At 35.0% G+C, this 27,972-nt stretch overlaps 1 protein-coding gene across 5 annotated transcripts in view; it reads right to left on the bottom strand.

The window, feature by feature from the left end:
* Ect2 (epithelial cell transforming 2) overlaps nucleotides 1-27,972 on the bottom strand; it is a 107,201-nt gene that overhangs the window by 48,844 nt on the left and 30,385 nt on the right. Inside the window, exons 1-13 of one of the 5 annotated variants that reach the window (XM_033762522.1) lie at nucleotides 19,132-19,296; nucleotides 14,772-14,922; nucleotides 14,078-14,157; nucleotides 13,878-13,970; nucleotides 11,729-11,911; nucleotides 10,414-10,503; nucleotides 9,558-9,665; nucleotides 8,164-8,237; nucleotides 7,263-7,393; nucleotides 7,009-7,124; nucleotides 6,851-6,913; nucleotides 5,370-5,505; nucleotides 1,219-1,355 (exon numbers count right to left, since the gene is read on the bottom strand). In XM_033762522.1, coding sequence (XP_033618413.1) covers nucleotides 1,219-1,355; nucleotides 5,370-5,505; nucleotides 6,851-6,913; nucleotides 7,009-7,124; nucleotides 7,263-7,393; nucleotides 8,164-8,237; nucleotides 9,558-9,665; nucleotides 10,414-10,503; nucleotides 11,729-11,911; nucleotides 13,878-13,970; nucleotides 14,078-14,157; nucleotides 14,772-14,901 — 1,341 coding nt within the window. In that variant the 5' untranslated portion in view covers nucleotides 14,902-14,922; nucleotides 19,132-19,296. Of the gene's footprint in view, nucleotides 1-1,218; nucleotides 1,356-5,282; nucleotides 5,506-6,850; nucleotides 6,914-7,008; nucleotides 7,125-7,262; nucleotides 7,394-8,163; nucleotides 8,238-9,557; nucleotides 9,666-10,413; nucleotides 10,504-11,728; nucleotides 11,912-13,877; nucleotides 13,971-14,077; nucleotides 14,158-14,771; nucleotides 14,923-19,131; nucleotides 19,297-27,972 lie in introns of those variants that run through there. The other 4 variants (XM_010632410.3, XM_033762521.1, XM_010632411.3 and 1 more) reach the window with 4 other exon arrangements.

Below are 27,972 nucleotides of genomic sequence, written 5' to 3'. Positions count from 1 at the left end.
GGTAAGAAATAAGTTCACATTTAGTTACAGCTAACCACTGCATATTTTGTGTCCCATGAAATGATTACCGAAAAAACAATACTGACAGTACTGTTAAGCTTCCTTGGTATTGCTTAGAGGATCTCTTTCCAAATGCATACAGTATTAAGGCAGTGACTGAAATGAACACTTTCAGAAAAACTTTCTACCACTTCCAAATATAAATGCAGTATCCTAGCAATGTGAAAGTTGTCACAATCAAAACAGGATCACTGGTGTCAATCCTAACCAAAGAGTAAATACAATCAAGATGTCATATAAAGGAAAGGTTCTTAGACAAAACTACATGATAGTAACTAACACAAAGCCTGCCCAAAACACAAATTACAGAGGCCACCACAACTTTGAAAAATTCTTCTCCAAGGATATCAGCCTTGCAACTGCCTGTTCGAACACATACTACCACTCTTAAAAACTAAGGCCAAGGATTGTTTCAAATCATTTGATATAATCCTTCTCTTCTTTCAACACATCTACAGTACACTATGGTACACATATTCTTACTGCAGTGCTCTGCTATTCCCAAATAAATATTATTCTTTGGAGAATCTGACTGGTTTAGGTTGACAAGGAACCTATAAAATTCTGACTCAAACTTGATCCAAAGTTCACTTTATGTATGTGGTGCTGGGGATTGAATCCAGGGCCTTGCACATGCCAGGCAAGCAATCTTCCACTGAGCTACAACCCCAGTCCTTCTCATGTTATTTTTTTGAGACAGAGCCTTGCTAACTTCCCCAGACTGGCCTTCAGCTTGCCATTGTCCTGCTTCAGCCTCTCAAGTCACTAGGATTATAGAAATGAATCAATGCACATGGCCTAAGATCGCTATTGACAATCTTTTATCTTTCAAGTCATTAATAAAAGTGTTGCAATTTCTAGATAAATAACAGGTACTACTATAGTTTTGACATTCCCCTAGCAGCAGTTTTTACCACACTATTTTCATTTTTAACACATATTCAAATTATATGCATATATAATTTTATTAGAAATAGTATCATCAAGCAAGCACAAGCACTGGAGCTCAATCCCCAGAATCAAAAAACAAAAAGAAATAGTATTAGCAAAAAGAAAACACACAAAGGTATAAAACTAAGAACAAAAATGGAGAAAAAGTCTTTCAGATTTTATACTAAGCAACCCTAAAATTCACTTTACAACCAAATTTATACTTACTTGAATAATTGTTGCCAATATGTTTACATAATTACTTTCAGTCTGATAAAGCTCTTTTGCAACTTGCCACCTGGCGGACTGCTTTGAAGGAACTGGGGTAGAATTTTTAGAAGACTTATTACAAGACTTTGGAGTTTCTGAAAAGTAAAAAGGAAGATTTAATAAAAGCCACATCTAAATACCAAATACTACACAGATGGGGTTGGGGAATCCTGCTCTTATATCACTAGCACACAAATATCTACTGAAGCAAAATTTCCACATAGGCCAGGGGGGAAAAAAAAAATCAATGCCAAATTGATAGACATTTTACTAATAAATGGTATATTCTTCAAAGGTGTCAAGGTCCTTCAATACAAAGAAAAACAAGCAATTGCTATCAATTAGAGACTAGAAAGAGAATACTATATGATAGGATACTGGATTAAACCATGGGCCAATGGCCAAAAAAAAATTTTTTTTTTTTTTTTTTTTTTTTACTAAAAAGGACATTAGAACATAAGTGGAACAACTAGAGAAATTTAAAATAGTTTATAGTATTTATCTCATAATAATTATAGTTTTTGGAAATCGATATTTTAAGCATTTAGTTACATGTGCATCATGGCTGCAACATATCTCAAACTGTACAGATATTTTTAAATATGTGTACGCGTGTATAGAAAAAGATTTTGAATTATTTCTAAAGCAAAACTGGTAGACTATTTCCATTTGGAGAACCTGTACAGAAGGTAGAGGGGTCTTTGTAAAGCTAGATAAAATAAAATAGAAGTGACATATAAAGTTTAACAAAGTAGGACAAGGTTATTATGATTATGCAAGTACAATAATGGAAAGTTTTTCATATACTTCTAGAGGAAGCCCTCCTCACTCCCCCACCCTAAAGAAAACATAAACTGAAAATTAGTTCAAAGTATGTTAGTATAAAAATCCAGTCCATTCCAGAATGCAAGTATATTTCATAAATATTTCATGAAAGAAAAACATTGGAAAAAATTTTCATAAAAGCGTAAAATACACTTTAACTATCAATATGGCTAGAATACTTCAAAGTTATATACAGAATCTCCTAACAAGTTTTTTGATAGGAAAAGGTATGTGTAACATAGAAGTGGAATGTGTAATATGAAAATAATATAATGCATATTCCCAGCATGCTGAATTTACTGTGGTAATTTCAAACATTTTTGTATGAAAACAATCATGTGTACTACTGAGTGCCAAATGCTTTTTAGAGATAATAAGACTGGGGCCAGCGATGTAGCTCAGCGCCACAGCACCTGCCTATCAAGTGTGAGGCTGAGTTCAATCCCAGGTACCAAAAGTAAGGAAGTAAATAAATAAGAAAGATAACTGACTGCAAAGAAATTGTGCACTACCATTACTTCAAGCTATATTCACTAGATGCATAAACCTCTGCCATTAGAGGACACACCAATAGAGGAAAAGAATTAGATACACTAATCTAATTTAATCATGTTGTGCCTATGAAGGGATCTACAAACTGAGGATACTACTTTTTAGAGTACCTAATATATTAGTATGGTTACTGTCTACTTCCTTTAATGGTTCATTTTCTTCTATCTGCATATTTAAATTTTATTAGCTCTACATTATTATCTAATCATCTCCCTTCCAAGTACATGGTTCAATTTTTTCAAATATCCACAGGACATTTTTTTTGTTTTTGGTACAAGGGATCAAACTCAGGTCCTTGCACTTGCGAGGCAGGCAGCGGAACCACTGAGCTAAATCGCTGGCCCTACAAGACATTTCTTAATGTAACCTGGCTTTCTTTAAAACTTCACCATCTTCCTCCAAAATATAATCATCCCATATATGCTAATGCAATGTTTCAATTACATTAATGTGTCACCTTCATCTTTTACTCCCTATCACTCCAGTTTAATCAGTATTTCCTAGGGCTTCTTACTTTTCTTTCCAACCACCTATCTTGACTCAGTACCTTATTTCACTGCTCAAGCCACTACAGTAGATAATTTCATTCTGTGGCTGTCTTCAATCTGCCTCCCCAAACTATTTTTCAAACAATCTATCACAAATTATCTGCTCTACTGCTTAAGATTCCTTGTTGATGACCATATACAGTTTAGTCATACTATAATTTCTAAGTTATCTAGGCCCCGATTAGGTCCTAAATTAGGTCTTTCTAATTTAACTATTATTCTTGAATACGCCAAACTGACTTATCCAAAATTCCTTAAAAACTCAATCTGTTCTCTATAATCTGTACAGTTATTCCTCTTTATATTCCCAAATTCACCTCAGTTCTCTGGATTAAAATATACTCTCAATTCCTTTCATGACTACTGAATGAATACCAATTCTGTACTAGGTCTGAGATTAAAGAAAAAAATAAGAGAAGGTTCTTGTTTTCTTATAGCTCACATTCTGATGAAGCAAATCAAATAACATAACAAAGAAGTATTTAAGTTTAAAAGTACTTAATTTCTAACAGTGATAATTACTAAACAACAGCTGAGGAGGTTGATAGGAAGAAATGGTAGAACAGGATCTAATTTTAGGAAACCTAGTAAGTTTTCCTTGAGGCAGAGAAAACATGCACAAAGTTCCTGAGACAATGATATACCAGGAATATTTGAAGAAGAAAGATAGCATGACTTAAGTTGGTAGAGTATTATTAGAGAATGTGATACAATATCGCTTGATATTACCACCAGTGAGGGCATGATTACAATGGAACTAAACAGCTACAATAATACACAGCCATTAAGCAACTTTAAAGCAGAAGGCATGACGTAGAAAAGACAAAAACGAAAATGGAGAAATCAACACCATTTTACAGAAAATAATGATAAAAGGACGATAAAGGAATAGAATTGAGCAGTAGAGAGAATCAAAAGTTCTAATTTGTCTAAGATGTTTATCAAACATGTTTCAAAAAGGTATCAAGTAGGCAGCTAGACAAGGAAGACAAATTTGGGGGTCATCGGATGTATATAAATGGTACTTAAAGCCAATTAAATGAGATCATTGAAGGAGAATAAACAATGACTCAGAAGGAATATAAAACATTTAGATTTGGAGCTGGAGCGAAAAACTAGCAAAGGAGGTTGAGAAGTGATATTGCAAAAGCCAAGAGGGAGGAAAAATGTGCCCATGGAGAAGCTGTTCATAAACTGAATGCTACGGATTGCATTGAAAATTATCTCAACAGCAATTTTACATAGTAAAGTGGAGACTTCAGCTCAACTGAAATGATTTGAAAGCATAATGATAAACAGGAAAAGAGTTAATGAATCAAGGTAATTCTTTGAAGCATTATTGATGTGAAAAAGAAAAATAAGTAGAGAAGAGGGGACCAAGAAGATTTGAGGTTATTTCTTAACTCTAGAGAATGTATTTGTCTACAGACTAAAAAGAAAAAGATAAATACCGATAATTAAGAAAGAAGAGTTAATTATAGGAACATTCCTATATTAATTCAATAAAAATTAAACTCATTCTCCTAACTTCATGCTAGTATTTTCTCCACAGTTCATGTAAAACCTCCTATGATTTTGTTTAGCTAGTTTAAAAATTTGCTTTTGATGCTAAAGATGTATCTCAGTGGTAAAGAACTTGCTTTTAGCATGTGCAAGACCATAGGTTCCATCTTCAGCACCAAGCAAGACAAAAAAATCCTTTTCTGTTACTCTAGCTATAAGCCTAGGCAAGTTACTTAACTTCTATCTCAGTTTAGTTACCTATAAAATAGAAACAATAAAAGTTATTATAATATACAAAATACATAAAGCCCTCAGCATGTAAGTGAACAAGCAAATAGATGATTATTGTGTTTAACCTCTTCTTGCATCTTTTCTCCTCAACTAGAAGAAAAGTAGTTAAGCAAAGCCTTTTAAATTCACTGTACTAGGGATTTTATCTATATTCTCCCCATTTTTTTTTTTTTTGGTACTGGGGATCGAAATCAGACCGTGGCAAAACCACTGAGCTAAATCTCCAGCGGTATTTACCTATAATTCTAACAATTACTCCACTCCACTAAATTTTAAAGATTGATTTTTTAAAATGTAAATTACCTCCACAGTTGATGCTAGACTCTGGTGTATTAGAGATATCAAGGAGTGATCCTATAGAAAGGGAATGCTCAGCCGAGGGACGCTTACGGGGAGGAAAAGGTGACACATCTGTCTCTTTTGAAAGCTGAGCCAGTGACTCTTTTAAACGACGTCTTTTGCGATTGCTGTTTGGGGTATGTAGAGAAAGCATTGACACCGATTTCTTGAGCTCAGGAGTATTAGCCTGTAATAAAAAGTACAAAAGCTCAATTGTACTTCTATGGTTCCATTACTGAGACAGGGACAAGACAAAATTATAGGAGGGTGACAAAAATCTGGATTTTTGTACAATAATGACAACTCTACACTCTACTAGGTATTTCAGAAGCTTCACAAAACATAACTGTGAAAAGACCACTCTAATTGTTTATTCTCAGTACCTCATTTTTTTCTGCAAACTACTATCACCATTATATATTCATCTATTAGCTTACTGCCTACTGCTCCATTAGGTTACAAACTTTGAGGATAGAGATCACCCACTCAGTTCACTTTTCCCAAGCGTCTGACACAGTGCCTGGACTTAGTACTTTCAAATATTTGCTGGATAATACTTGATATTTAAGAGCTCTCTCCCTAAACATAAAGCATTCTTTTAAAACTTCACATTAAGAATTTTACATTGGAACAAGAGTCTAAAGAAAGGACAATATAGTTCCTAGTTAGATTTTATCAAGAAATAAATCTAGGGCCGGAGATTTAGCTCAGTGGTGCCGGTGCCTGCTTCGTAACAGCAAGGACCCAAGTTCAATCCCTGGTATCAAAAAGAAAAAAGAAAGAAATCCATACCTCATCTTTAATATTTCACTCAAAATTATTAAATCCCAAGCCAAAGTATACCTTTTAAAGCTTGCTATCATTTGAATATTATTCTTCACTGATATCAAGCATGAAAGCTGGATTTTCCTTATCTATATAACCATTTTAATATCATGTCTTCCCTCTAAACTCTAACATATTAAAAACGTCCTGATTTTGCCTATCAAATTTTATCTTACTAGCCTTTCCCTTGCTCCTCTTTTAAAGTTATATTTAAATACTTGCTATTTTAATGTACTCTCCAACTTTCATACTTTCTCCTTCCACCTGCTGTTCTAATTACATGTCTTCACCCGCCTTGTTGAGCCTAGTGTGCTGGATCAACATTTATCTGCCCTTCTGATTCCTGCACAGAGTGAGTACATTACTCATTTGCAGCACACATTATCTTACGTGGTAATGGTCTGCAATTATATCTCGTCATTAAATTTTAAAATTTTTGAAGACCAATGTTACTGTTCGTAAGGTACCATCAAGAATTAACATGGAATGGCATATTTAAAACTAAAATAACATCCAGTTTCATTTAAATCTTCTTGTACTAAGAATATTGATATTAAATTATTTAATTATTCTGAAATTCATAAGCATATCATAAAAGATGCCATGGATACTGATTATACCATGTTTTCTAAACCTTCTCCAAGAAAATTATTATTTTTTATACAATCAAGTTCACAGAATAAAAACCTAAGTGTCAAAAAACATACCTTTTCATACAAATACATAGTTTCTCCAGCACGGGCATCCATTTGAATGCTTCCCCAGAACCACTAGGTGAGAGAAAAACATTTTAATTAAGAATTTAAACTTCATTAGAGACCCTCCTATTATCTTTTTTAAAAAATCTCTTTCCAAAATTACTTGCCTCTTGCTTGACAACATAAAGTTTCTTTGAAGGTTCAAATGGAAGTTCTTTTACTACATTCTCTTCAACTATAAGGTGAGTGCATCTTTCATCTCCAACTGGTAAATAGTTACCTCCTAAAAAGGAATACATACAAGCATACATAAGCCAGCCTACTTATATCAAAACCCAAATCATAAAGAACCATATTCACTAAGAACTGAGATGGCCTAAGCAATACAATATATGTAACTTTAAAGATAAGCTAAATTTACCTTGCATTTCAGTCATTTCTTCCATATTGGTTTTCTCTTCATCTGAAAATCCCAGGAAACTTAAAATGCAATCTTGAAATGGAGGAACTTTAAATTCATTTCTAAAATCATCAACTGCTGCACAGAAATCCCTAAAATTGAAATATAATCTTTTAAAACCAATTTCACTTAAATTCAATTAGGGAGTATAAATTTTAAAATCTGGAATAATTCTCAAAAGACTATCATAATGTATTTCTTGAATGTATTTTATATTTGGCCCTGAAATTTTCACAAAATTTCAGTTTAAAAGAAAAAATTGGGGGTGAGGGATGTAGCTCAGTAGTAGAAAATGTGCTTAGCATGCAAGAGGCAATGGGTTCAATATCCAGCACCTCCAAAAAAAAAAACAACAAAAATCTGATATTTTCTCAAATTGTCCTGGAAGTAACTTCTGATAAAATGCAATCATAGGTAGCCTTTATAAAGATTCAAACACTTGCTGTGTATTTAAATTTTTATATGTGTTTTAGGAGTTTCTTAGAAATCATAATGAGGAAATGCCAGAGCAAGAAATTATAAGGTTGGAAAGTTTACCAAAATAAGAAAATAAACTGAAAGCACCAATTAAAATGTAACCATAAAAATATAAAAGAAAAATTATGACACAATCCAAATACTCAAGATGTGTTAAGTTATTATCCAGTAATTTTAGAATGTTTGACAATCAAAAGTATTTCACAAAGTATACCACAAATGTCTTTCAATTATCTATTTTTTAAAACCTAAGTTATAAACTACCCACAGATTGAATTCATTTTTTTCTATACTATCTATGAATTTAGTTTTTTGGCACATAAGATTTATCTTTAAACTATATGCTGAATTCACAAAATGAGCTACTGAATTCCTAAACACTTACTGTTCATTCCGTCTTTCCCATGCTTTATAAATCCAATCTGGCTTCATAATTGGAGTACCCAGACTGACAGCAACCTAAAATTAGTAATATTAATTACACTGAATTATCATCTTAAATAACCTCATTCGAGGAGTTCTAAATATATATATATATATATATATACGTATATATATATGTATATATATGCATGCCTTTTAGGTTACAATTCATCTACTTTATAACACTGTATAAAGAAAAATTAAAAGAAAAATTATCTTTTGATCACACAAGTTGAACTAACTTTGAAATAACTTCCATAGTGTCCAAATGCTTTCTGTATTTGTTTAAATAAATACAGAATATCATGCTAAGCCTGGTGGCACACACTTGTAATCCAAGATACTCGGGAAAATGGGAGAAGAGAGTCACAAGTTTAAGGTCACTCTGTGCAACTTAGCAAGACCTCATCTCAAAATAAATAAAAAGGGTTAGAAATACAGTTTAGCAATCCCTGGTTCAATGCCTAGTACCACAAATAAACAGACTGGATAGATAGATAGATCTTTATTAGGCTGATCCTTATTAAAGTTCTATTCTCTTTTCTTCATTTATACTGCCAAGTAAGTATTGACTAAGATGGCACTACAGAAGAAAATATTTGATTAAGTCACGAAAACTTTATACATATGATTTAGAATGTTTAGGGTAATTTTTTGGGTTTTGTTTGTTTGTTTTGAGAAAGCGTCTCACTATGTAGTCCAGGCTGGCCTTGAACTTACTATGTAGCTAAGGACGGCCTTGAACTCAGGATTACTACAAGTAATCAGCTTCCCAACTGCTGGGACTGCATGCATGTGCCACCAAACCCAGCAAGGGTATCTTTAAGATTACCCCAAAATTACCATTTGCTACATAAATATACAGAGGAAGTATGAGAACAAATGACAAATTGAAATCTTGCTAAGACATTCAACTACAATTTTAAACTGGGGATTTCAATTTTCTTAATAGTGCTTCTTTCTCCCATGTTTATAATTTCCAGAAGTTAAATCATAGAACCAGTTTATAAAAAAAACACCTCTGTTCTTATAAAAAGCAAGATATCTCATCACACCTGACCACTTTATTACCAATCATCAGGATAACCTTTGATAATATTATTCATCTGTCTACAATGTTATCTACCTACTAAACCTCAAAATCCTATTCATCTTCTAATACCTAATTGAAGTTCCACTGCCTTCTTAAAAACTAAGGGACCATACTCCTATGATTTGAAACCTTACTAAGTTTACTCAGCAAAATTTGAATTTCTGATCCTCAGTAAATTACAGGAAACAAAGATAAGTGCTATTTGCAAAGACATCCCAAAATAATACTATACTGAAATACATGAAAATACTAAGTTTACATACCCTAAATTTTTCTCCTTGTGTACAATTTGCCACCAAATGTGTAACTTTTGAATTAAAATCTTTTCGAATAACTCCACCCATATGATGAACCAGTGTCACCAACGTGACCTCAAAAGAAAAATAAAGCAACATTGACTGATTGAATTTTAAGCAATTAAATACAACTCATTTAGTATTTTTACTATTTGTAATGTTCAAGATTTTTATGAAGATACTATATTTTATGTCAAAAAAGGATTTAAAAAGGATTAGTTTGTCTAATGCCACAAGTAAAATTATAGAGATGAGCTTAATATAAATTACACAAAGCTAAGTTAACTAGTTTGCACACTGTGTAAATATAGTGAACTTTTTAAAATTACCATCCTGCCTCAATATACTATGTTTAAATGCCAGCTTATATCCACCAAGACTTTTCATGAAATTATAGTAACTCATTAATTACAATATACAAAATATTGTGAACCCAAGAAAAATATTTCTATGACTTATTTAGGGCAGTAAAAATACCTTAAGACTAGATTTATATAACAGAACTCAGCAATGTATACACAAAAATTTCAAACAACCAAAATAGCTAATACCATATTTAACAAGATAGTTAAGATCATATAATTATGGAATTTTTCTGTTAATTCACAAGCCAGTGAGCCTAAACAAAGCATTCATTTCTTTACAAAGGTCTTTAAGAATTTGTTTGCTCACAAAATTTAAAATGTGGTATATTGTCATAGTATTTTTTCCTCCCATATTTTTAAAATGAAATCATGATACCAAAATAAAACAAAAACTAATTTTAAACTTATTCTGCTAGGGGGAAAAAAAATCCTCGAATAAAATATTTTATAATACTTACTAGTTCTTCTTTCTTCCTGAATCCAGTAAAGCATAAGACTAAATTCATCATACTTGTACAATATAATGGGCGACATGAAAACGGCAAAGGCTGAAAGATATAACAATTTTAAATCTGTGAGTTTTATTTTTAGTAAGAAAAAGAAGACATCTTCCTCATGCTAAAGATATTTCCACTCTTTCCAGTCAACTAAATCCAATCCAAAGATTTACTGGTATTTTTCAATATATAACAAAAAATAGCAAAAATCCAGATTAAAAGTTTACCAATAATAACATGCCCCATGATTATCAGGTCACATTTCAAATATGTAACCTAAACACACTTTCCAACTGGTAGATTGAACAAAAAATAATTTATATCTAAATTATTTTGTCCCAAAATAAACTGACATATGAAATATTGTCTACAGGCAAAGATACCAGATTCATTCACTACAATAAATGTTTACAATTAATGTTATAAAACCATTCAAGGGCATTTTATAATAAACATTAGGTAAATATAACATTTATGTGAACCAAATATAATTTCAACTTTTAAATTAAAGGAAATATTTAGCAAATATTTTGCCCAAGGGTAATACATATACCAGAGAATGATTAAAAATAAGACTGTATTTGATTTCCAACATTATATAAGAATTAAAGGTTATCCATGTGTATTCATGACAACAGAAGAAAAATGACAAAGCAATTCTAAGTGAATAATGCAGCTTAAGAATAGCAATGCAACAAAATCAGGGACTAAATATGCTATCACTCTTATGTTGAAATATTACTTAAAATGAAAAAGCTAAAATAATTCCCCTAATTCTAAACCATACAGTAAATGATAAAAATGGAAATGCAGTATCCGTTTATATGGAAGAAAATAAAAAAGTTTATGTGTATGTATTTCTGGAACATAAATTTAAGCAAATTATCTCTTCAGGGACATTATAGGTCGTAAAAGTATGTGTATATGTTTACAGGTATATATAGCTATCATTATTGAACTTTCAAAAGCCTTAAATACACACTACTGAAGTTTATAACAGAAGAAAAAAGTTCATAATAGGAAGAATTACTTAGTACTCTAGGAGTCTGAGACAAAAGGACTGCAAATTCAAGCCCAGTCCAGACAACTTTATGAGTTAGTGAGAGTCTGTCTCAAAATAAAAATAAAAATAGTTATTTAAGAGATTGGGGATGTAGCTCAGTGTGAAGGCTCTGGTATACTTTCAACAATTAACCGAATCTGTTTATGAAGTTTCAGAAAATTTATTAATAAAGTTAACCTTGAAAAATTATAACAAATGAACACTGTTTCTTACCTCTCCTTTTTGTGCACAGCCTAATACAACTGGTGGTCCAATAATTCTACAATCACTTTTGTGTAAGTCATTAAAGACAGAGTCCTGGAAGTCTGTGACAATGAATACATTCTCAAATTCCGGAGAATCCAAACTTTCAAATTCTTCCATTGAGTCCATCTTTATACAGGGTACTTTAATTTCCTTGATTTTTATATGATTATTAATAAAAAAAAGAATTACACACTATATAAATTCATTATTTTCTCAGTGAAACTTAAAAATCAATTCCCTATTAACATTTTTAACATTTTTTTATATTTGTAGAAAACTTAAATTTTAAAATATAAAATAACCATTACTCATGAAAAACTATATCTTTACTAACTTGCATTTTATAAATACATCACACTATCCATACTATCTTAAATTTGAAAGATCAATTATACTTATTATAAATTATTATAAACTCATGACTTACTATTTAGTAGACATCGAAATCATCTAGTATACATACTAAGTTTCATAAAATGAGAATGCTGAATTTTTCTAAGTATATATTTTGATACTAGGATGTATTAGAAAGATGTTCACTATTTCTTTTTATTCTAACCAAGAAAATGAGACCATACATACAATTGTTCCTGCACAAATTAAACTATCTTCCAAAGATTATAGGTTGATATAATCATTTTAGTACATACGCAGAAAAGAGAAAGATCTGAAATATTTAGACAGTTGCAGTATGACAAACAGGATATAAAAAAGGCAGGCTACTTATAGTGACATAGCTTACACTATACACCTACAAAAAAGAAATAAAAGTACCAAAGAAGCGCTGTAATTCTATGTAAACAGAACATAATCATTTAAAATATTCTAAATGGGTAAATAAATTAATGAGCTTAATTTGCAAGGTTAAGGTGCCAGGCTGAATGCCCCTGATACTCTTATGTTGAAGTCCTAGGCCAGAGTGAAAGATGAAGACCTATCTCAGAATGAGACTGTACTTGAAAACAAGGACTTTAAAGAATTAAGGCTAAATTAGAGAATGGGGGGGCTAATTTAATCTGACTGGTGTACTTCTAAACCATTTATAGCTAGGGAAGTAGCGCAGTGGTAGAGCTCTTTGCTGGCATGCTCCAGGACCTAGGTTCAATCCCTAGTATCAGAAATAAATTTTAAAACAACCAAAAACAAATACGAAAAAATGTGGACACACAAAATAAACACCAGAGATGAACAAAAACAGAAAAAAGACTATATGAAGAGGCCATCTGTCAAGCTCACAGAAGTCTTTAGGAATACTGAATCTGCCAACACCTTTATTATGGACTTTTAGCCTCCAGAACTGTGTGAAAATAAAATTTCTGTTATTACATTATCCAGTATGTGGTATTTGTTCTAGCATTCCTAGCAAACCTAGACTAGAGTTAGATATATTTGATATGCTGAGGTCAATTTTTTAACGATCATAAATGCTATGATCTATAATTTGAAAAATATAAGAATTTATACTAAATATAAAATTAAGCTAAAAACTTTAAAGAAAATTATCAGATCTTTGTACATGCTATGTCATTTAATAATGAAGTCCTTACACATTTGGCATTATCTAAAATAGATGTTATAGTTCTGGGTTTCAGAAACACTCAAATTTCAAATATAAGTATAAAATATGCACAGAGCCTACCAAAAAAAGTATACATGCTTCAGGAAAAGAAAAAGACTATGATTTTTTTTTCAATAAATGGTGTTACCCTGTATGGAGGACCCTAGTGGATTTCATATATCACAGAAAACCCACTATACGCCAATCCTTAGAGAAGAAACTGAAAATGCATGTGCAGAAATCTTAATGACCAAAGTTACCCAAGCAGCAGTTCAATGTACTGATAAATGTTTGGAAGCTAATGGCCACTAGCACTTCTTGTAATTGTAGAGGCTAAAAGTAACTTGTATTAATCTCATGATATCTCAATAAACTTAGTATTAAAATATTTATACAAATTTCTTTCCCTGAAGTGCGTATACATATTTTTGTTAATTTGTCAAGCATCAAGAGTGCACAAAATAAATACACCTTATGCCTAATTCCAATCACCGTAAAGTGGAATAATTTAATCCAGGCAAGTGCAGCATGCCACATGCAATGAGATACTTGACCTACCATATTAATAACACTTTTTATTAATTTTTCATCCGATTTTCCAGGACAACTTTCTCTTATCTTTATAACAGGGACTTCCATTATTTTAATAGTCTGTGGAAAAGAGACTTAAGTATAAGTTTAAAAAAGCTATGAAACTATGTACACACTGATGGAAGAAAAATCACCTTAGAACTTGACTGTAAACCAAAGCTCCATACCTTTAAGGCTTTTATAAGTTCTTCTTGTTTTCCAGCTTCTTGAACCATTACCACTCTTGTTTCAATCTGAGGCATTTCTTCTGTTAAAATTAAAAACATTTAAATGTTTATTAGGTATTAACACAGTAGATTAATTCCTAATCTTTTTCTTGGGCTACCTCTCAGCATGTCTCCTATCTTTGAGGAGATCATAACACCCTTTAAAATTAAAATGGCTGACTTCCTAATTTAGTAGAAAAATATTTGACCATATATTACTCTAGTAAATGAAAAAATACATTGAGGCAAGGTATACAAACAGAAGCATTTTTCCCAACCAGTGGAAGTACTATCTTGCATAACCCTCCTCTTCAATAGCACATTTTAGAAAGGACATATTCATAAAATAGTAAGGGGAAAAAGTGACTTAATCAGACATAACTGAATCAATTCTAACAACAATTTTGCAGCTAGATTTCCCTCATACGCAATAGCAGTATCAATATTAAGGTGCCTCGTCCCTTTCAAAGTTAAAAAGTATTAATCCAAATGATAAGCAGATAATCTACATAGTGTGAAGGGATTATCATATTTATTCAATACCTACACTCTAGCTTAACAGTTGTTATTGCAGTTAAATCATAAGAAAATTGCAAGTCAGTAAATTCAGGATTAAAATAGCAATTCAGTGTTTTAAAGCAGATAATAGTTTTACCTTCAGCATATGAAGCAGAACCAATAAATAGGTTTTCCTTCGAAGTTTCAGTAACTTTAGAATCAAAAATGGAAGAGTCCACCAAGCTAGTCCCCCCAGTAGTTGATGTTAATACACTATTGTCAGCCATTTTTGTAGTGTTCTATGTCAGCTGAAAGATAAAATTTGAACCAAAAAAAAAAAAAAAACACATGAAGTAAACACAATCTTTAGGCAAAAAAAAGCATTAGACTTTATTTCTACACATAGTCTATATAAACAATAGTACTCATTTTTCTTCTTACACAAAGAAAGTCTTCTCTGAGCCTCAGTTTCCTCTTCTGTAAAGATATTAATGCCTCACTCATCAGTATATAGTAAAACTAAAAAATGTATCAAAAGTACACAGACGATTGTCAGATATAAGAAACACACAAAAGGTAGTCATAAATATTATTTTACCTTCCTCCACAACTCTGCCCTCAACCAACTTATTTCTCTTATATATTCATTTATAAAACCACTATAACACTGACCACCACCAATAATCATAGCAGGAAACATGGCGTGCATCTTTGCTCTTCCCTTTACCTCTTTCTCCCTTTCCAAAGTTCCTATCAACCCCATCGCTATTATCTCTGGGAACTGGTCTTTCTTTTCTATGTCAAACATCAACATGGCCACATGGTCTAATACAACAATCCCAAACAACTTTATCATCAGTTTCTTCAGAAACCATTCTCTCCGTGGCTTTCGGGGTTATGGTCCTAAAACAAAAATGTAACCATATCATTTCTAACAACTTCCTAAAGCACTCCTTCCTATATACCACGTCCAAATTCACCAAATTTACAATTTAATTCCAGCCTACTTATTAAAACTCATCACCTCTAAATCCCACGCAATGGCCCACATACAATCTCTGCTCCAGAAAAACTGAATTTCCTAGTATTTTTAAACCCAAATCATAATGTACTTCACAACTACTTACATATAAGTGTTCAACTTTCCATTTCAACCCACTATTCCACTCATTCTTTATAGGTTTCTCAGAACCTCTCAAATATAACTGGACTGCTTTTTATCAGTATTTCACATTACAAACAACTTTCTTCTAAGATTTAACAACTATGCATGGGCAGTATAACTCTCACGATTATGAAAAAGATTTTTATTTCTTAGACTTCCAATACAAAAGAGTTGAAAAGTTAGGCAAACAGGGAATAAAGTATAAATTTTCAACAGTTCAAATTGGGGTTTTTATATAAATTATCTTGAAGTAAAATTTTAAAATATTAAATATAAAGAAGAAACCTCACCTTTATGTGGAGGTATATATCTGATACACTTTCCCCTTCCCTACTTCTTCAGACTAATAAAATATGCAAAATATTTTGCTCCAGATTCTTAGCAAAGAAATGGTTCGAAATTTTATGTTGTGAAAAACAGTATAGTATTATTAGCATCATTTCTGGATTGTGTTACAAGGTATCATGAAATGAGCAAAATAATAACTGACTTTGTGCTGGAGGACATACACTTGAGGATTAAGTCAATTTAGCTTCATTTTTCTGCTCTGTACTCAGTAGATTAAGCCTGTTTCCTTATGGATGAAACAAAGTGACACATTTCAATTCCAATTGTCAAGAAAAGTGAAGAGATGATGTCTTAAAATAAGTGACAAGTATTAATTCTCAGTGGCAGACTATTTGCTGAGCATGGACAAGAACCTGGGTTCAATCCTCAGCACCACAAAAAAATTTTTAGTTATTCTCATACAATATTCACAACATAGACACAACCTGGACAATCATTGTTCTGAATTTCTCCAAAGGAGTGTTCCAGTAGTTTTAAATTCTTATCTAGAATCTATAAATTCTATCTAGCCCTCTTTCTTACTTAAATCTTCTACACTTATATCACTTCCAGTGAAAAGAAAAGGCCCTATTAAAGGATTCCATTCAAAGTCTCCTAAAAGAATGATCAGAAGAGAGAGAAAGCAGGGTGTGGCGACCACACCCATTATCCTAGCATTCCGGGAGGCTGAAGCTGGGAACTGAAAGACTTAGCCCAGCCTGGGCAACTCAGTGACACAGTGAGGTCCTGTTCTAAAAACAAATTAAAACCAACGTGGTGGAGCACACCTGCAATCCCAGCACTCTGGAGGCTGAGGCAGAATTGCTAGGAGTTCAAGGTCAACCTGGGCTACACGGTGAGTTTAAAAAGCCAGCCCAAACTTCTTGGCTAGATCTGTCTCAGTAAACAAAATAAAACAAATGATAAAAGGGCTAAAGATGTGGCCAGTGTGAAGACTGTGTATTCAACCTCCAGTAAAGAAAAGAGAGAGAGATTAATTAACCTTAAAGATTGGAGGAGGGGAAACTTTAAAAGTACCACTTGATGCAGTTAGGACAGGAATAATAATTTCAAACATTCTTCAGAAAAGTTGGGTAAATATGTTGACAATATTTAATGTATTATTTCAAAATGACTAATACGATTTGGAATGTTCCCAATAGGAGATGATAAATGTTTGAGGTGATATAGTAATTACCCTGACCCAAACACTGTACATGTACTGAAATATAAGCATCCCTTGTTTAATGACCCAGCTCCGTTCCTACGACTAGGTCATTAATTAATTTGGTCACTAACTAAGGAACTGTATAGAGTATGTAGAGGTACATTACAATGTTCAGAAGAATGGTCAAACGAAACTCCAACTTGGTGCCCTTGTTTTTATTTGCATAATTCTTACTTGCAGTACTATGATGTGTGAGAACATAAAACTACAGTGCTATACTGTATAGTACAATAAACAAAAATTACAGTGCTGTACAAACAAGGTGTACTGCACCAAAAGAAGACATGGAGGATCTATAAATAAGATGTTCAGAACTGTACCAAAAAGATGGGCTCTAAATCGGAACAGTCATTAAACAGGTAGGTTATTAAAGAAGGAATGCCTGTATCACCCTAAGGCTAGAGGTACAGCTCAGTAGCACATGTGCTAAGCATGAGTGAAGATCGGGAGTTCAAACCCAGCACAAATAATAAAAAGGGAATGATCCGATTGTGTCAATTTTTAATTTTAAAGAACTATTATTGCAGTTTACTATTGCAGTTTTTCTATGCTTTCCTCTTTAAAAGCCATTAAAACGGGTGATTCAAAATATATAGAATGAAAAGCAAGTCAGGCATTGTGGCACACGCCTGTAATCCCAGCACTTCGGAGGCTGAGGCAGGAGGATCGCTGTGAGTTCCAGACCAGCCTGGGCTACATAGTGAATTATTCCACGTCAGTCTCAATGATATAATGAGACCCTGTCCCAAAAGACAAAAGGCGGGAGGCAGAAGTCAACAGTTGCTGTAATTACATCCAACAATCCAGTTATAATGTCATAATCAGTTTGTTTTCACATTCTTGTATTGGGGAAGTTTGTAAACAAGCACAGCAGGGGATGGGGGTGTGGCTCGGTGGCAGAACACTGGACGGGCCCAGTATGCCCAAAGGCTTGGGTTGGAATCTCAGCACCAAAACATACAAAATACACACTATCGGTACAGGATCAGTGTTCAAAAAATTATACAGCTTATTTCTCATCTCTGAATGCATCAAGGAGCTTCTGACGAAATGTACTATTACACAAAGAATCTTGTAAATAAACATTCGTTTTAGATTACCTTTCATTCAAGTCCTTTTTAGCAAGCATTGTCCAGGGCAAAGAACTAAAATGCAATACTGGATATATTGGTGGTGATACTCAAACATTATGATTAGCAATATTTATTTCAGGCTTAATATTTGGCAGACATCGCCCTACACCTTTTACTTGTATTTAATCTCTGCAACAATCCTAAGAGGGAAGTACAATGACTATCCCCATTCTAGGGATAACGAAAGCCTAAAACAGTGATTCAAAGCCCAAGCTGATTCCCAAGGCTGCGCTTTTAACCACCAAACCATATACATCTGTGGCCAGGAAGGGGATGGAGGAAGTGTTAGCCTAGCTTTCACAGTGAAAATTTAAAAATTAAACTTTCTGCAGAGACAAAACCAAGAATCCTGGAGTGTAACCACGAAGTCCGGAGATAAGCTCCCCGGGCGGCGGCCGCGGACCCTTTCCCACCTCCTTCCCTCCCTCCCCCACCGGCACTCCGGAAAAGCGATCCAACCACCCGGCCGGAGGGGAAAGCACTGGCAATCTCAGAGCTTCGGCTCCCCTCGGCGTCACGGCCGGCTGCGGGTCGGGCGAAGGGATCCCAGGTTGAGACGCCGAGGTGCTCGAGAACTCGCAGGCCCGGGGTAAGGGTGCTGACCGCAGGAACATGAGCCCACCGCTCCGGGGACGCTCGCCCACCCGCACCACACAATCCTCACCACTCTCAAAAAGTTCTGAGATCCACTTCTTCAGGAGCCGACTCCTCTCAAGGGTACCGCCATTCCTCGCTCGAGGCGGCCACCTCCAATTCAAAAAGTGAGCTTCTGTCTGTAAGAACCATGCCGATTGGCGCGTGATGTCAGCCTCCTGCTCATAGGCTGAAATCTCCAGAGGGCCGGTGATTGGCCACTGTTCCATGCCCGCCTCCCACCAGGCGCCGATTGATTGGTTGTACGTGTCTTTCAAACAAGCCCAACGGCCCGGACGGGACACCTGGTAGAGAAGTACCCGGATGTGGCCTGCAGGAGGCGGTGGTGCGTTCTTCGCTTCTCCCGGAGTAGCAGGTGTTTCCGTGACTACCGCTTGTTTACTCAGTAAACATCGCATTTCCTGAGAAAGGTTTATGTGGATTCTCCCCACCATCACCTCCAACTTTTTTTCCTAAAATGCACAGCTACGTTTTTAAATTCCTGTTGTTTGTTGTATTTTTGTAAAATATAAGTTTGCATTTGAACAAGTTAAAAATATTCAAGGAGACTCTCCTGACGCTGAATTACTTGCTGCTCCCCTCCACCCACCGTGAGAACTTTTGTCATTTTCCTCTTAAGTCTAGCAAATTCGTTGTTTTTCCTGTCGTTGACATTGCTGCAATGGAAAAATATATTTTTTCTTCATTTCTAAATAGAATATTATATTACACACTCTTAAGAAAAATACACTCCTACCAGGTGATTCTAGCCTGGTTTTTTTAATTTAAATAAAGCACAGAAGGGGAATCCATTGTTAAAACCATAAATCTCAACAAGAGGAAAATTTGTACTTTAGAACGGGACACAATATCTCAAAAAGTTCATAGGGATTTTCCATTTTTTACTGATTTTCTCAGGCAACCTTAGAGTGCCTGAAAAAATTGTAATACAATCCATTAAATAAGTGAAGCATTCTATAAGTGTTGGTTTCCCTGCTCACCGGTATTTGTAGTCTACCCTTCATTATAATCCTGTTATAACCGTTAGAGCAAAAGAAAAAGAAAGCAGTCATTAAAATTTCCCTTTGGAATGTACTTGCATAAACTTGGGTGTGCCCGGCATTCCAAAAATTCTTATCACTGAAAATATATTAAACTACTGCAGAAAGTAGCCCTATTTCCTTTGTGTTCATCAAGAGATAAGGAAGTAATTTAGGATGAAAGCAGGCATGGGGGAAAGAAGGGAAACGGAGTCTTCTGAATTTAGGGAATTGTTCTGTCTCTTTAATGATACTTTTTTCCAGTCATTCAGAAGAATGAAATAATTCAATTTTGTTGCATTGTTTTTATTTTTTCCTCACCTTCTGTATTTAATCGGTTACAAATTCCTACTAATTTTTCCTGTTCTTTACCTCTCCAATTCATCTTTTCTGTCTTACTTCAAGCCATTATTTCATGTCATATCTGTTCTAATTCAATGCTATTCTCATTGATATTCCATGGTTTCATTTTGAGTGAAATTGTGTTGTCAGATTGCTTTTAAAACACACTGCATAACTTCCTGCTTCGGGTTTTAGATTAATCTTTAAGGCTTTCCGCATAGAGTTTAAACTTTTATGATGACACTGGAGCCCTCCTAACTAAACTCTTGCTGACCTGCCTTTAACCGAGTGTCTTTTGTTTCTTTCATCTGTATTACTGTTCAGACACAGAACTATTTGCTGTCTCCTCTATATAGAGTGAGCTTTTATGAGTGCCTAACTGCATATAAACAAGCTAATGTCAGGAATTTGTTTCGGAGAGCTCAAGACCAACATGCCATTCTGTTCAGTTGTCTATGACCTTTACATACATTATTCAAAACACTGGGCCGGGATTTAGCTCAGTGGTTCCGCTGCCTGCCTCGCAAGCTCAAGGTCCCGAGTTTGATCCCCAGTACCAAAAACATAATAATAGTAAAAAACTGTCATCATACTGATGCTGAAGGTCAATAGCTCCTGGAAGAGTTACTGAATCAGTAGACTAAGTTATTTTCATTACTGTTTTTCATTTATTTAAATTCTGAGAAAGCCTGTGTGTACAATAAATTTGCACTCCTAGATACCTCTTCCAGTAGAAGTGTCATGAGGATATATATTCTCAGCCTAGTGCCTTACTGGGTGCTCAATAGTTATTGAATGTATAATTTAGGAATAAATTACCCAGAACATGCAATCTCCCAATCATTTTGGATATACTTGGATTTAGCTCACTCGTTCTAGAAATATTTACTTGGTACCTATGAATGAAGACCACTGTGTTTCCTGAAGAGCAAGGCAGTGCAGTGGTCTTCATAGCCCGAGCTTTTTAAAACTGCAGAATGAAAGATTAGGGATTATAATTTACTGCCGTCTGCAGCTGGGTGGCAAGCAATCATCGTACACACACAATTATCTGAAAAGTCTCTTCTACATTGCTTTCATTGAATCTACAGACATCTATATATGTATACCTTCCTTCACGCACCATTATTATTTTGGAGATCTAATGCAGCATATGACATTTACTAGGTTTCCTTGCTAAATTGCTCAAATATTTCCTACCGTCTTATTTGTAACATAAGGCTAATGATGCCTATTTATGGGTTGCTGTAAGGATTAAATAAAGGGCTTAGTAAACTATCAGTATACGTTCATTTTCTTTCTTCATTCCCTTCCATTTTAATTATTTGTTTACTAGCTAATCTCTCTCATCAGATCGTGGGTCATCTTTACCCTCAGGAAGCACAAGGGCTGTTTCACAACTAATAAATATTTGTTAAGTAAATGAAAACCTGAGAGAGTGAACAAGGTTGTATTGCTTGTTAATTTACTGTCTAGTCACACTGCCACATATCCCTTCAAAGGAGTAATGTATGGCTTTTGTTAGGCTGGCAAAAAAGTCCTGCAGAGATGCCATCCATAGTTAATTATTAGATTTGGGTAGAAAGCCCATTCAATATCTCTACTGTATTTGTTAATAGATTAACAAATCATTGAATTATTTGAACCCCAAGTCCTCAATTCAGTAATCTTCTCTTATAGTTATATTTTAAATGCTATACAGTCAAAGCGTGGGCCGAGAAATGTTAGCCTCAAATATTCCATTCCAGTCAGAAAAATTATTTTCCTGCCTTTTCCAAAATCAAGACGTTTAGCCCTCAATTTCTCCAGATGATCGTTTCCACCTCTCCTTTTCTGACCCATAGTCATTTATTTCAACTACTCAAAAGACCACCACTTTCAATGGCTTACTCTTCTTCCTGCCTCTCTAACCTTTTCTTCTCAGTTTCTTTTGCTTAAATATTACTGTTCCTCAAAATATTGTTCTCAGGCAACATTTGCCATAGGTGAACCCATTAGTTCCCAGAGATTTAAATTATATGCTATTGATTCCAAATTTCTCTTTCTTGTCAGATACTATTAAAACACCTGTATAAAGCCAGAGGTTTAATGAATATCTCTATTCCTGTGACCTACAATCATACCAAACTCTACATGTCCTAAAGTAAATTGTTCATTTTCCTCCAACTCTCCACTTATCTATCTTCTGTTTTCTTATTTTTTTTTTTTTTTTTTTTTTTTTTTTTGACAGTGCTGGGGATTTAACCCAGGGTGTGCTGAGCTGCATCCCAGCCCTTTTTGTTTATTTTTTATTTTGAGACAGAATCTAAGTTGTCCAGGTTGGCCATAAGCTTACTATCCTCCTGCCTCAGCCTTCTGAGTATTTAGGATTATAGGCATGTGCTACTGTACCTGGCTTTAAAATTTGCTTTTTTGAAACCTTATTTTTCTTAATAAATATATGTGTTTCCTCAGGATCAGGGGTAATATTCAGGAATTTAATTTAAAATTATACAAGTTTTTGTCTTCAATCCCCACAGCATAATTGTAAAACCTGGATTCCTTCCACATCCTTTCCCCAGGATGACTTAAGCAAATGGCTGAGCAGTAGCTACCAACACTGTTCTCTTCTCTGGTGCAGACATGACCTGAAGAGTTCCCCACTGCTGGTCTCATCCTGAACTGCTCCCCACTACTCATCCCTCTCCTGGTCCATCAGTCCATCCACTCTGACATTTGAGTCCACTGCTGTCATTCCTTCTTCCCCCTTGGGCTGTCATTACTTTGCATGGTTCTACACCTTAGGATTCCAGAACACTATTCTAGACAAGGCCTCTTCTTATCTAGAAGCTCTACAGCTTTGGAAGATGGAGTGAAATTCCCTGGATTCCAAATATGACTTTTCCATCTCCTAGCCAAGTGACTCCTCAAGTTATTTCACCTGTGCTCTGTTTGTCTTTCTGTAAAAGGGTATAGGGTAATAAGGCTTACCTCATGGCACTATTTGAGGACGGAAGAAGTTACTATATTTAATTAAAGCATATTTGAACAAACAATAAACATTCAATAAACTTTAACTCAATATTACGACTACTTCTGCTACTGTGGCAGTGGCTGTTACTATTACTACTGCAGCTATCTCAGCTGAGGTCCTGAATTAACTAACTGCCTAGTGATACTGATGATACTTGACGCTACCATCTCATCCCTGACCACAGAGCAGTGGCACCTTTGCAGCTGTTCCTTTTGCCCCGCTTCAGCCAGTTACAAACTCCGTCTGCCAAACCAAGGCTGGTGCAGCCAGGACCTCCACTGCATTCTTCTCTAACCGGAGGACAGTCCCTTCTTCCGCACCAAATTAATCTTCTTCTCTTCTGAAGAAAACCTTGCTATGCCTAAACTATCTCCTCTTGATTGGAAAAGGTAGTCTTCTTGCTGCTGCTCTTAGGCAAGCTCCCTTCCCTTTCCAAGGCAGGTCCTAGCCAAGATTCCATCCTCATGTTAAATATTAGGCCTTTCATTGAAAATATTATAGTTTTTTAATTCTTTTTTTTTGGGGGGGGGTACCAGAGATTGAACTCGGGTCCTTGTGCTTGCAAGGCAGGCCACCGAACCACTGAGCTAAATCCTCAGCCCAATTTTTTAACTCTTATGAAAGCAGAAATTGTGTCATTCTATGAGATACATATATCAGAGAGATAACACAATGACAAGTTCCTTGAAAGAATGAACCATTTAAAAAGTTCTTGAGATGCTAAGTGACATATTTCATGAACAAAATAATAAAATTACAATTACTTTTTTAGAATATTAAATTTGTGGCATATTTTCCTCAAGCAATAGAATAATTTTTGGTTAGAAGGTAAAACTTCTTTCTCTGCAGGGTAAGTTTCTCCATCTCCATCTCCAAACTGGGTGACATTCTGACCATCCTATCATCCTCCTGACTGCTATTTCACTGTTGTTTCTCTTCCAATTAGTCTTTCCTCTTCATTCATATTTTCTCTTTTTCCCTCCCTCTCTCTCTCCCATCTTCGTCTTTATTATCTTTTTTTATTTCCATGTACTGCCTCAGGGAGCACACAGGGAGAGTTTAGGAATGTTAGTTCTGTATTTGTACTGCTTTTCCCACCACATACCCACCCTTATTTACAAGTGTACACAGCATCCATGAAACCACTCTTCAAATCAGAGTGAACAAGATTTCTCAGGCATGCGTTTGTCGTAATCTACTAAAGGTGACTAGTATATTTGAAAATGTGTTCATATTCTTACCAAGATGATCTGGGCAGCATTTTATTATAGTGGGCTTTGTTTTTATTATCTAACGTATTGAAGTTTCTGGATTTTGTTTCAAATATGAAATATTCTGTCATCAAGCAGTAGCACTTTCATAGTAAATATGTCTTTCATCGTAGGAGTGTTTTATTGTAACTAAATATTACTGTTGTTATGTCACACAGATCTCACTTGTTCTTCTTTTACATTTACAACTTTACCACCCTAAAGCATTTATGAAGTATGTAGCTATATATCATGCCATGCTATGTACAGTTACACAGATTCAGTACCTCAAGAATTTGTCGTTTAAGATTTTTATTTCAAAAATTTTAATGAATAGCCATGGAATTTCTGTCCTTTTGGAATTAACATTTTCTAATTAAAATGTCATATTTCCAAGTTGGCTATAGTATAGAAACCTGTCATCCCTTTCTGTAAAACAAGGTTTAGAAATTATAATCACTGTAAGCCAGAAGAAACTATTATGCACACCTCAATAGTCAGTAATTAGTATATGAATTTTTGTTTTATTTGCATGAATCATTACACCATAAATCATTTGACACATATTTGTAAGACTATAAAATTTAGCACTTAAAGTTTCACTAGGAAAAAAAGAATTAGTTTTCCTTGATGGAGCAAGAGGTCTCCAAATATGAGAAAGCTGTTTCTTCAAATTATATAACTATATTAGTAAAATTTTAGATGTGAAAATAAAATCGAGCTCACTTGTCTCATTTATTTTATGGATGAATTTTATAAGACTAGCAACACAAAGGTCACACAAGGTCAAATAACTAATGGCAAATTCAAGATCCAAAGCTTTATTCCTATGAATTTATTATTTTCACTACAGTTATTTGTATTCTACATTATCTTAAAGTAACAATATATTGAGTCATAATGCATGCATGTTTTGCCCTTAAAAGAATTTAGATGCTTTCATTTCTGTAAGTGCCTTCTTGGTGTTGTTCCCTAGTGTATCTCCAGCACCTAGCAATAGTTCCTGGCCCATAGATTGTTCTCAAGAACCAGTGTGATTGATCTCCAGCAATCTATATTGCTTGTCTAATGCATTCCTCAGCTTGAATTCAGAGTGCCATGGTGGAAATCCAGACTCACTATGTCATGTTCTCCTTAAAATGCTTCAGTCCTTCCAGACCTGCATGATCTGACCTGGACCTGCTTCCCTAGCTTCGTCTTCCACCAGGTTCATCTTTTTCTCTTGAGGTCTCAGCCTACTGTTTCCTTTGCCCCATCTGACCTTAGCTATAAATGCTGGCTTCCTTCTTAGTTTTCTGCAGCTACTCTTAACTTATTCTTATAGTCCTATTCCTTTAAACTAGGATGACTTATATTAATCTTTCAGCCATTGCTCATTTACAACCCCTTGAAAGGCCTTTCTTTTACTCACGTGATCAGAATTCCTGTTTCACAATCCCCAGCACCATAAATCTCTCTCTTTTTTTTTTTTTTTTTTTTTTTTTTTTTTTTTTTTTGTGGTACCAGTGATCGAACTCAGGTCCTTACATTTGCAAGGCAGGCAGAAGAACCACTGAACTAAATCCCTGACTCTCTTTTGTGGTACTTAGTGTAATTATTGGCTTAATATTTATGTCTTCTAGCTGTGGTACTTAAGTGTGGGAACCTTGTCTTGTTTTTACCATTTTATCCACACACAGTGTCTAAAGTATAGGAGTCACTCAAATAGTTGTTGAAATAACAAGGGAATGAATGAACGAATGAATCTGTTTTTCTTACTAGCAGTGACGCTCAGGGCTTCATACATGCTACCACTGAGCTACTTCCCTAGCCCTTTTTGTTTGTTTGTTTAGTACTGGGGATCAAACTCAGGACTGTGCACTTGCAAGACAGGCAGCAAAACCACTGAGCTAAATCCCCAACCCTAGCCTATTTTATTTCATTAAAAGGCAAGATCTTACTAAATTGCCTAGGATGGCCTCTAACTTATGATCCTTGTATCTCAACCTCTCTAACAGCTGAGATTACAGACATATACAATGATCATTCTTGTCTTTATTATATCAGTGATAGTTTTTTCACAAAAAAATAAAGCCTCCATTGTTTATAATTTTATCCAATATACATATTATCTATGACAATTTTTATGTTCTTTCTCACTAGAAATGGACTAAGTGATGTATTTCCAAAGTGAAAAAATTTACATCAAGGGTAAAACAACTTACATCTTTAATTGATATTTGATTAAATTAATCAACAATTGAAAGTAAGTGCATGCAGATCCCTGCCCAAAGCCCATGCAGACCGGAGTGGCCCAGTTACAGGGAGGTCCCAGCTAGGGCCCTGCCCCAACTCCAGAGGCTCAGATCCACAGGTCCAGCCAAAGGCCCACCTGGAAAAGAGCTGCACAGGTGCACAAGCAACAGCCAGAGGCCCACCCAGATATCATTGATAAATGCTTGCAGACCCCAGCCAGAAGCCCACATGGACCAGACACAGCACCATGTTTGTAGGCAGGACACAGCCACAGCCCCACCTGGAACCCAGCATCTTGGACCCACAGGCCCCAGTCAAAGGCATAACTGGAAAAGTGCTGCATAGGCACACAAGCAACAGCCAGAGGCCCACCCAGATACCATTGATAAGTGCTTGCAGACCCCAGCTAGAAGCCCATTCAGACACCAGCAACTCAGGTGCATGGCCTCCAGCCAACAGCTATGTAGGAGGGCATGTCCCAGTCAGAGGCATGCCTGGACACCATCCCAAGTGTTCACAGGCCCCAGTGAGAACCCCTTCCAGAAAATAGGGCAGCTCAGGGATCCAGAATGCCACCACTCTGAACCCAGGAGTTGGCACAGGGGTGAGCAGCAGAGAAAAGGCCTCTCAGTGGCCTGCTGAGAATTAGAGACCACTGGATGAACAAAAAGTCATCTTAAAAAAGGTGCAGCAGGCTGCATCTGTTGAAATGGGAAGAAATGTAAACTAGTCTCAAAACCAGACTTCCAGATCACCTAAGGCAACCCGAAAGGGTAACAAGATGGAACAATCTGACACTCGGCCACCTGGATTCCCTGAACTGGCAATGAAAGAGGATCTGGAAAAAAATTAAATCAGAAATAATTTCTCAGACAACAACAGATATTATGTCCATAGGGTAAGATATAATTCATAAATCTAGAGCAGACACAGATAAAAATAAATAGATGAGCTGAGGAACACAATGGAATCCCAACATAGGAAAATAATGG

The sequence above is a fragment of the Fukomys damarensis genome, unplaced genomic scaffold, assembly GCF_012274545.1.
Source record: "Fukomys damarensis isolate Sample0158 unplaced genomic scaffold, DMR_v1.0_HiC HiC_scaffold_12, whole genome shotgun sequence".
Taxonomy (NCBI): domain Eukaryota; kingdom Metazoa; phylum Chordata; class Mammalia; order Rodentia; family Bathyergidae; genus Fukomys; species Fukomys damarensis.
The sequence above is the reverse complement of the archived record's forward strand: the minus strand, read 5'-3'. Positions and strand labels throughout refer to the sequence as shown.